The sequence below is a fragment of the Plasmodium gallinaceum genome (assembly GCF_900005855.1).
Source record: "Plasmodium gallinaceum strain 8A genome assembly, contig: PGAL8A_v1_116, whole genome shotgun sequence".
NCBI lineage: Eukaryota > Apicomplexa > Aconoidasida > Haemosporida > Plasmodiidae > Plasmodium > Plasmodium gallinaceum.
The window spans coordinates 1,705-13,659 of record NW_021628272.1 but is presented as its reverse complement, the minus strand read 5'-3'; the positions used below and the strand labels follow the sequence as shown (position 1 = coordinate 13,659).

Below are 11,955 nucleotides of genomic sequence, written 5' to 3'. Positions count from 1 at the left end.
TTTAATATAAATTTTTTATTTTTATTAATAAACATTAAATATGACTTATTAGTTGAATATTTTTTTTTTTAATATAAGCAACACTCTAAAATGTAATTTCCTTAATATTACATTTTAGCGTAAAATAAAAATATACATTCTATAGTAGTCTGCGCATTATCCTCCAAAAAAAAAAAACAGAAAAACTAATTTTTTTTTTAAGATTACATTTATTTTTAGTAATGAAAAAAATATAATTATAATATATATTTTTTTTTAATTGTAAATACCCTTACAAAAAAAATATTATTATTTATTTTTTTTTTTTTAAGCGCACTCACTTTAAGTGCAAGTATGTATGTACATATATTTTTTGTTTACATACTTTTTGAATAACTATTTTAGAGCAAACATTTATTATAGCAAATTGTCCTTGCGAAATAGCATGCACAAAATAGAATGTTTTTATTCTATTTATTCGTCTAAATATTATACAAAAATGGTAAATAGTATTATTTTTAGAGAAGTGTATTAACCGATATAATCAATATAGGTAAAGCTAAATATGTTCACTATACGTCAAGAAAACTTAGTGACATTCAGCGGAAATAGAGTACAATATAAAAAAAATAATTTTCAATTGTTACAACTTGTGAAACATTTGATTATTATACTAAAGTATCTATGGTATTGATTTATTAACTGGGTGTTCGTTGACATTGCTAGAGTAGTGATTTATTATCTGGATGTTTGGTGACTTTGCTAGAATAATGAACAAACAAATTAATAAAAAATATGTAGAGATGCCTGTACGATTTTGATGTATTTATATTTATTTTTATATGCTTTGAACGAGTGATTCTTAATTATGTGATCTACTTCGTTCAGCATTCTTTGATTTCAATAGGTATTTATTTACTTTAATAAAAATCCTTATTGTATATTGATTATTATTTAATTGTGATTTATCTATTTCTTTGTTATGAGTTATGTTCAGCAATTTAAATATATTGCTGTTGAATTAACAAACATAAACAATTAGTAAAAATTCAAATTAATTATATGAATATTAATTACGTGAAAATTTTATGTCATATGTATAGAATTTTCTCTCACAAATTAAAAATATAAATATTATGCAAATTAAACTCTTTTATGTAAACATTATTATATGTTTAAGATCTAATTTTTATTGATACTAAATCTTACTCTTAATTTTTATTTTACCATTCTTTTTCTTCTCAATTAAATCATTTAAAAAAAATAAATATATTTTTTTTTTAAGTATGTCCATTTATTAAAAGAAAAAAAATCAAAAAAAAATTCAATTATTTTATTTAATTTTTTTTTTTTTTTTCGTATATGCATAACAAACTACGTATTCTTAATATAGCTAGTCTTTTTATTACGAAAAAGGTTAATAAAGCCTTTTATTAACTAATCACATAATTAAGAATTAATCGTTCAAAGTATATAAAAATATATATAAATACATCAAAATCGTAGAGGCAACTCTACATGCTCTTTATTAATTTGTTTGTTCAGCACTTTAGCAAAGTCACCGAACACCCAATTAATAAATCACTACTATAGCAAATAATTCTTTTTCAATCGTGTTCCATCTTTGTTGAACTCCATTTAATTTCTTCGATGTGCAATGAATGAAGCTAGTTTGACCTGTGTCCTTATCAATTTGAGTCAACACAGCTTCTATAGCATAATCTAATGCGTCAGTATAAATAGTATATGGTTTTCCTAATTCTCGAAATGAAAAATAAGCCATTTCCTTCATTTTATACTTGATTTGCTTCAAAGACTTTGAATTCTCTTCTTTCCATTCAAAATTTCTGTTTCTTAGTTAACAATAGAACTAGTTTAGAAGTCTATTTTGAAAAGTTCTTAATATAATTACTGTATTAATTAGCATCTCCTAAGAATGATATTAATTTCTATTTAGATTTAGATAGTTCTTCCTCAATAATTGTTTTCACCTTATCTAATGAAGGTCTTATATGATTTCGGTCTATCTCTTGGCCAAGCGGTTAATAAAAGGCTTTATTAACCTTTTTGGAAAATAAAAGGACTATTTAAATGAAGAATACGAAGTTGGTCATGCACACACAAAAAAAAAAAAAAATTCACGATCAATTTTTTTTTGTTTGTACTTTTTTTTTAAAAAAAGTGTACAAAGACCGTCAGAAAAAAAAAAAAAATTGATAATAAAATAATCAAATGGAAAAAAAATTGTTACCAATAAACAAAAAAAAAAAAAATAATGAATTTTTTTTTTAGGGTATGAAATATATTTTGTGATGAATTTAGCAAAAAGAAAATTTTATACATATAACAATAAAATTTTCATGTAATTAATATTCGTATAATTAATATGCATTTTTATTAATTGTTAATGTTTCATAATTCAACAGCAATATATATTAATTACTAAATGAAAATCATAACAAAGAAACAAGTAATTTACAATTAATTAATAATTAACGTTTAATAAGGATTTAAATTTTTAATAAAAATAAGGATTTTTATTAAAGTAAATAAATGTCTATTGAAATTAAAAAACGCTGAATGAAGTAGATTACATAATTAAGGATCAAATGTTCAAAGCATTTAAAAAAATATATACACACATAAGAACCTTAGAAGCAACTCGACATGCTCTTTATTAATTTGTTTGTTCAGTACTCTAGCAAAGTCACCGAACACCCAATTAATAAAACAATATTCTAGCAAAGTTATTGAATAAGAAATAAATAAGTTAATATTTCAACTGAAAAATTAATCATTTCAAAAAAAAAAGTAAAAATATTTTTTTTTTTTATTTAAAAATTAGAAAAGGAAAACAAAGAAATTAACAATTAAATTTTTTTTTCTTTTTATTTTTTTATTTGTATCTAGAATTTACATGTATAACTATATATTTTCCATACAACTATTATTCTTTATTTTCAAAAAGGTTAATAATGCAGTTTATTAACCAACATGCAAATGTTAAGTAAAAAAAAAAGAAAAAAATTCATTAATGTTTTTTTTACTTTTGTAATTTAAATACTCAAAAAAATAAATTTTTACTTTTTTTAATAGGAATTTAGTGGTCTAAAAATAGATGAAAAAGTTATTGACTAAAAAAGCTTATTGTAGTGTACATTTATTTAATTTTAATAAGAAAATTTTATATTAACTATAATAAAATTTTTGTGTTTCGTAGTACTTATGTAATTTAATTTGAATTTTGTCAATTATCTATGCTAGTTAATTTGAGATCAATAAATTTGAATTGTTAAATATAAATCATAATATAAGTAGAATAAATGTAATTAATGGTTTATTAATTTCCTATTCATTATATTACTAGAGCATTGAAAAAAAGGATTTACAAGGAGCATGTAGAGTTTCTTCTACCATTTAAATGAGTTTAAATATGTTTTTAATACTATAAACCATTGAAATGTATATGGTCTCCTTTATTGAGCATTTATTGTTTTTAAGAGGCCTTTAATTATTTTAATGAAAATCCCTATTTTTATTAAAAATTCAAATCCTTATAAATTATAGTTTTAAATTACATATATTTTACTTTAGTGTTATGATTAATATTTAAAAATTCAAATTCACTTCTCGCGAATTAACAAATATAAATAACAAAACACAAAATAAGTTATACAATACTACAAACACGAAAATTTTATTATTGTTAATATAAAATTTTCTCTTTAAAATTCAATGATGAAAATTTTCCACGAAAAAACTTTTTATCAATTTTTCTTCTATTTTTAAATAACTTTAATATTTTTTTCACACTATTCATTTCTATTTTTTTTCATTTATCTAGTAATTTCATGTCTATTTATTTTCCATATAGCTATTAATTTATTTCTCAAGAAGGCTAATAATTCCTTTTATTAACAAATCTTTATCTCTAATAATTCTAAATAAAGACTTTTTTTTTTTTCCTTTTTGCGTCCTTTTTTTGTCATGTAGGTAAGCTCGTAATAATTTTGCATCCAACTTTTTTTCTTCTATTTTATCCTCTATATTTACTACCTGATTTATTTACATTCCATAATTTACGTTTTTAATTTATTAAATTATCATTCAATGAATTTACTATAGTAATGAAAAACATATTATTAAAGAGAATATGGAGTTTTCTCTAGTAATTAAATGAATTTTAAATCTAATTTTAATGATATAAACAAGTAAACTGCAACAATGCGGTTCATTGTGAATTTACTTTAATAAAAAATATGTAATTTCATTAAAAACATTTATACTCATTAAATTATTAATTTTTAAGTACAAAATATTTATAGCTTTTTATAAGTAATTTTCAGTAATTTAAGTTCATTTGTTTGAAAAATAATAAAAATACTTAAATAATAAAAAAAAAATTTTAATTATATTAATATTAATTAATGAAAAAATTATTCTTAAAAATTTAAAAATATTCTCATGAAATTTTTTTTTTCTAAAAAATTTTTCTCTTTTAATTTTTTTTCTTTTAAAAAAATAAAATACATCTCTATAAAAAAAATTTATAAAATATATTAATTTTTCTTTTTTTTAACTAGATCCTGTGCATGAATAATCCTATATTCTCTGTTAAAATATTAATTTTTATTCTCTCAATGGTTATCACAACTACAAAAAAGAAATTTCAAAATATTTGATTTCTTTTTTTTTTTTTTATTTTCTGTCATTTCATTCTTAGATTCGGATTCTGTTTTATTGTCCCCCATATCATTCTTAGATTCGGATTCTGTTTTATTGTCCCCCATATCATTCTTAGATTCGGATTCTGTTTTATTGTCCCCCATATCATTCTTAGATTCGGATTCTGTTTTATTGTCCCCCATATCATTCTTAGATTCGGATTCTGTTTTATTGTCCCCCATATCATTCTTAGATTCGGATTCTGTTTTATTGTCCCCCATATCATTCTTAGATTCGGATTCTGTTTTATTGTCCCCCATATCATTCTTAGATTCGGATTCTGTTTTATTGTCCCCCATATCATTCTTAGATTCGGATTCTGTTTTATTGTCCCCCATATCATTCTTAGATTCGGATTCTGTTTTATTGTCCCCCATATCATTCTTAGATTCGGATTCTGTTTTATTGTCCCCCATATCATTCTTAGATTCGGATTCTGTTTTATTGTCCCCCATATCATTCTTAGATTCGGATTCTGTTTTATTGTCAGTCGTACATTTATTTAAAATATGGTTAAAGCATAACTTTTAAAAACATAAATCATTTATTGAACTATTTAGTAAAAAAAATATATAAGATAAAATNTTTCTTAGATTCGGATTCTGTTTTATTGTCTGTCATCTCTTTCTTAGATTCGGATTCTGTTTTATTGTCTGTCATCTCTTTCTTAGATTCGGATTCTGTTTTATTGTCTGTCATCTCTTTCTTAGATTCGGATTCTGTTTTATTGTCTGTCATCTCTTTCTTAGATTCGGATTCTGTTTTATTGTCTGTCATCTCTTTCTTAGATTCGGATTCTGTTTTATTGTCTGTCATCTCTTTCTTAGATTCGGATTCTGTTTTATTGTCTGTCATCTCTTTCTTAGATTCGGATTCTGTTTTATTGTCTGTCATCTCTTTCTTAGATTCGGATTCTGTTTTATTGTCTGTCATCTCTTTCTTAGATTCGGATTCTGTTTTATTGTCTGTCATCTCTTTCTTAGATTCGGATTCTGTTTTATTGTCCCCCATATCATTCTTAGATTCGGATTCTGTTTTATTGTCTCCCATCTCTTTTATAGATTCGGATTCTGTTTTATTGTCTATCATCTCTTTCATAGATTCGGATTCTGTTTTATTGTCTATCATATCTTTCATATATTCGGATTCTGTTATATTTTCTCTCATCTCTTTTTTAGATTCGGATTCTGTTTTATTGTCTCTTATCTCTTTCTTAAATACGTCTAATAATTTCTTTAATTCTGAATGATCTTTCGTATCACTAAGAACTAAAATTTGTCTTCCATCATCTGGAATATTTTGTTGATAAATTTTTGAAGATAGATTAATAACTTTGTCACGTGAAATATTATTCCATTCAATATTCAATTCATGGTCTCTCAAATTAGGGTCCATTACTTTTGCTTTTTTATCAAAATTCTCCCACAATGATGGAGTTTTGACTCCATGAGATGGATTCTGGTTTTGAAATCGATTTTTTTTTTTTTTTTTTTTATTATATGATGGGCATTCCTCTAGACATCCTTCAGCTTTAGTTTGGTTTTTATCTGCTATGTCACCCTCTGTTAATACTCTTTCATATTTTAACTCATGTTTTGTTTGCAATATATTTTTATCAGTCCATGTTTTATAGTAATCACACTATGGATTAAATAAAAATTTCTTAAAAGAATGTTTCTTTTATTAGAATAGCAAATCAAATGAAATGTTAAAAAGAATTAGAAATAAAATATATCTATATGTATATTTTTTGTAAAAATTTTAACTTACGTTATAAAAACATTGATACATCCATATTAAAAGAAGGAATGTAGTAATTTTTAAATATAAAGTTAACGTTTTCATATTAATATATTTATTAAATAATATTAAAGTGGAAGTTGTAAATTCAGGTGTAAAACTGTTTCAATTCTGAATAATACTAAATTATGGATTAGTAATATTAATCTAGATATTGTTATAACTTGTATTATTTTCTAAAATTTATAAAATAGGAAATTATTTTTATATGAGAAATGTAATTTCTAATTTTTTATTATTACTTATGATATTATGGTTACTTTATATAGAAATAATATTCTTAAATCTTTAAAAAATAAAATAAGAATGTTAATTTACGAATAGCTAAAAAAGATAATAAATAGGTTAAAGTTATTTTAAAAATATTTTATTAAAATTTTATTTATCTTTAAATTATGTAAAAAAATTAAATATTTTTAATTTAATTCACATAAAAATTATAAGTGATATACATTTAATATTAAACGATTTTTTTTATTTTTATTTTCTAAACTACCAATTTCTGTGAATTATGTCGAACTTTAAATTATTTTATATACAGTATATTATGATTTATAAATATAAATATTCATATAATATATAGATATATCTCCGTCAAAAAAAGAAGAAAAAAATCTATAAATTAAAAATTTTTATACGCATGTATTTGTCATGCAGTATACTACAGTTGTCACAATTTTTCACTTAATAAAAAACTAATTTTTGTTTGCCAATATTTTTCATATAAATATAACTTTTTTGATTTTTCTAATATACTTTTTTTTATCTTAATTCTTTTTTTTTTTATTTTTATTATTGATAAATATTTATACAATATATTTATATATATATTTTCTGTTATAACTATTTTTTAAAAAAATTACTTTTTCAACTATTTTAAAAAAAATAAGAAAAATTTATTAAGTACTTAAATTAAAAAGAAAATGTTAAAATAGGTATTTACTTTAAAGAAATTATAATAACAAATCTTATAAAAATCACATTTTGAAGTCAAATAAATTAATTACAATTTAAAAAAAAAAAAAAAAAAACTATTTTCTTAATCATATATTTAAAGTAAAAAATATTTTTTAAAAAAAATTATTTTTTTTGACAAAGTTACTGAATTTATTCTAAAAATACATTTTTATAAATTTACTTTTTTACGAGTAATATTTATTAGTTTTAAAATTAATATAAATGTTATATACTGAATATAAAAATATATCTTTAGTTAAATATAATAGATTTTTTCTTATAAAATTTAAAAGAATACCTTTTTATTGTGATATAAAAAATATCAATAAATAAAGATAAAATAGAATTATAAAATAACTTTTTGCATATATATTACTAGTAGAGATGCCTCTACGATTTTGTTGTATTTATATACATTTTTAAATGCTTTGAACGAGTTATTCTTAAGTATTTGCTCTACTTCGTTCAACATTCTTNTTTTTTTCATTAAAAAAAATTTATAAAATATTAATTATAAAAAAAAAAAAAAATTACTGTGTAAATTTTAAAATATACATAAAAAAAAAAAGAATTATTTTAACATAATGCTTATTTTTTTTTTTTTTTTTGTTTTAAATTTTATGTATAACAAAAAAGATAAAAATAAACAAGAAAAATAAAAAAAAAAAAAAAAAAAAAAAAAAATATCATATTAAATTTTTATCAAAAAAAATTTTGTGTTTCACCTAAAGTGGGCTTTTTTAGGTAAAAAGTATTTTAGTGCATTTAAAATATATTTATACATACATCTTTTTTTTTTTTTTTAATCCTCATTGAGTAAATTAAAAAATGTTATTGATCAATCTATGATTAAATTTTGTTTTCTTTTTAATTAATCTGAATTTTCCAGTATTTTATTGAGAATGTACGCACACAACATGAAAAATTATGAAATTTATGTTTTATTAAAAAAAAATATATACTAGATCATTTTTTTAATTTGAATATAACTTGTAATAAATTCTGAAATAAAATGATTTGATTTTGAATTTTATTTTTTGTGTTTAACATAATTATAGATATTTTTAAATGACTATAATTATTTTAATTTATTTTCTTTCATTTTTGATATAATCATGTGCATGTTATCATTTCTTGTTTTCTTGTTATATTTAGTTAATGTTACCATAAGGATGTATTTTATTAGATACGAAAAATTACTTTTTCAACTATTTTAAAAAAAATAAGAAAAATTTATTAAGTACTTAAATTAAAAAGAAAATGTTAAAATAGGTATTTACTTTAAAGAAATTATAATAACAAATCTTATAAAAATCACATTTTGAAGTCAAATAAATTAATTACAATTTAAAAAAAAAAAAAAAAAAACTATTTTCTTAATCATATATTTAAAGTAAAAAATATTTTTTAAAAAAAATTATTTTTTTTGACAAAGTTACTGAATTTATTCTAAAAATACATTTTTATAAATTTACTTTTTTACGAGTAATATTTATTAGTTTTAAAATTAATATAAATGTTATATACTGAATATAAAAATATATCTTTAGTTAAATATAATAGATTTTTTCTTATAAAATTTAAAAGAATACCTTTTTATTGTGATATAAAAAATATCAATAAATAAAGATAAAATAGAATTATAAAATAACTTTTTGCATATATATTACTATAATCTTATAATTAAATATAAAAAAAAATTATTTTATTTTATTTTTTTTTTTTTGCCTTTATATATTTATTTGATAAGTTTTGATTATTGTTACGATATGTTTATTTTCTTTTTTATTTTTAGTTTTATATATTTATAGCACGATTTTTTATTTTTCAATTTACTTAGCAAAAAGATTAGGTAATCCATTTATATAGTATAAATAAACTCATCAATTGTTCCTTTCTAATATAAGCTTTTTCTTAAAAGGATAAATTTTATAAGAAATATTTGTTAATATTAATGAAGAATTTTAATAAGAATTTTTATTTTTTATATTTAATTTGTTAGAATCTTTGACGTATTATTAATAAAAAGTGGTGTGTATAAATACTATCATTTTTAATATTTTAATGCTAATTCTTCTCTAAGAAATAATCATAAATTTAATAAAAGTATATTTTTTATGATTTATATTTTTTTAATATTATATCTAGATGTTGTTCTTACTAGTAGAAATATGTAGAATATAAAAGTATCTTATATTTAAAACATATATTACATAATATTAAAATAATTTGAATACTGTGTGTATTGGAGATATAGAAACTTAAATTATCCAAATAACAGTTCATGAAGTATTATAATTATTATAAAAAGGATAATATTCCTAAGGAAAAGAAATTATTTATAGTTCTGATTTATTAATGGTTGTTAAATTACTTTTCTCGTTTCAAAAAAATAAATTAATAAGGAAAATATAGTGTAAACTCTACTTAATTTAAATATAAAATCATTATTTTTATTAATAAACATTGAATATTACTTAGTTAATTATTTTTTTTTTATGTATGCAATAGTATAAAATGTAATTTCCTTAATATTACATTTTAGCTTAATATAAAAATATACATTCCATAGTAGTCTGCACATTATCCTGCAAAAAAAAAAAAAAAAGGAAAACTAATTTTTTTTTTTAAGATTACATTTTTTTTTAGTAATGAAAAAAATATAATCATAATATATATTTTTTTTTAATTGTAAATACCCACACAAAAAAAATATTATTATTTAAATATTTTAAGTACGCTCACTTTAAGTGCAAGTATGTATGTACATATATTTTTTGTTTACATACTTTTTGAATAACTATTTTATAGAAAACATTTATGATAGCAAATTGTCCTTTAGAATTAACATGCACAAAATTAAATGTTTTTATTTTATTTGTTAGTCCAAATATTATACAAGAAAGGTCAATAGTATTGTTTCTAGAGCAATGTATTAACCAATATAAACAATATAGATAAATATAAATATGTTCATTATACGTCAAGAAAACTTAGTGATATTCAGCGGAAATAGAACACAATATAAAAAAAATTATTTTCATTAGTTACAACTTGTGAAACATTTGATTATTATTCTAAAGGATCTATGGTATTGATTTATTAACTAGGTATTCGGTGACTTTGCTAGAGTACTAGTTAATAAAAGGCTTCATTAGCATGCTTGGCTATAAAGAGGACTAGCTATGCGAAGAATACCTAGTTGGTTGTTCTAACGAAAAGAAAAAAAAAAAAGATAAATTACTGGAATTTTTTTTTGAGATATTTTTCCTTTGAAAAAGATAAAGATAAAAAAAAAAAATAAAATAAAAAAAGATTTATTTATTTTTTTTTTTTTTTGGAAGAAAAGAGTTTTATGGAGAGAGGGATTTATTTTTTACAAAAGATAATAATATGTTTATAAAAGGGTTTAATTTGCATAATATTTATATGTTGAATTTTTGAGAGAAAATTTTATACATATGACAATAAAATTTTCACGTAATTAATATTCATATAATTTATATGCATTTTTACTAATTGATTATGTTTGTTAATTATACAGCAATATATTTAAATTGGTGAACATAACTCATAACAAATAAATAAATAAATAACAATTAAATCATAATCAATATACAATACGGATTTTTATTAAAGTAAATAAATACCTGTTGAAATAAAAGAATGCTGAACGAAGTAGATCACATAATTAAGAATAACTCGTTCAAAGTATATAAAAGTATATATAAATACACCAAAACCGTAGAGGCAACTCTACATGCTCTTTATTAATTTGATTGTTCAGTACTAGAGTAAAGTCCACGAAAACCCAGTTTATAAATCACAACGTCACCGAACATCCAGTTAATAAACCAGCTGGTAATAATTCTGCATCCAAATTTTTTTTTTCTATTTTATCCTCTACATTTATTACCTGATTTATTTACTTTCCATAATATACATTTTTAATTTATTAAATTATCATTCAATGAATTTGCTAGAGTAATGAAGAAGAAATTATTAAAGAGAATATGGAGTTTTCTCTAGTAATTAAATGGATTTTAAATCTAATATTAATGAAATAAATAAGTAAACTGCAATATGTGGTTCATTGTGAATTTACTTTGATAAAAATTATGTATTTTTATTAAAAACACATATTCTCATTGATTGTTAATTTTTAAGTACAAAATACTTATTGCTTTTTATAAGTCATTTTCAGTAATTTAAGTTCACTGCTTCGAAAAATAATAAAAATACTTAAATAATAGAAAAAAAATTATAATTATATTAATATTACTTAACGAAAAAATTATTCTCAAAAATTAAAAAATATTCTCATGAAATTTTTTTTTTCTAAAAAATTTTTATCTTTTAATTTTTTTTTTTTTTAAAAAATAAAATTCATCTCTATAAAAAAAATTTAGACAATATATTAATTTTTCTTTTTTCTACTAGATCCTGTGCATGAGTAATCCTATATTCTCTGTTAAAACATTAATTTTTATACTC

General features: G+C 20.0%; 1 pseudogene across 1 annotated transcript, besides 3 other annotated features; it reads right to left on the bottom strand.

Moving 5' to 3' along the window:
- Positions 1–1,562: 1,562 nt before the first annotated feature.
- Positions 1,563–2,018: a repeat region.
- Position 2,019: 1 nt separating this feature from the next.
- Positions 2,020–2,717: a repeat region.
- A 1,899-nt stretch (positions 2,718–4,616) lies between these two features.
- Positions 4,617–6,549, bottom strand: PGAL8A_00413500 (annotated as a pseudogene). The gene is given in 3 exon segments: positions 4,617–5,258; positions 5,260–6,345; positions 6,475–6,549. Coding segments are annotated over 3 exon segments (1,803 nt in total).
- A 4,036-nt stretch (positions 6,550–10,585) lies between these two features.
- Positions 10,586–11,306: a repeat region.
- The last annotated feature ends 649 nt before the right edge of the window (positions 11,307–11,955 follow it).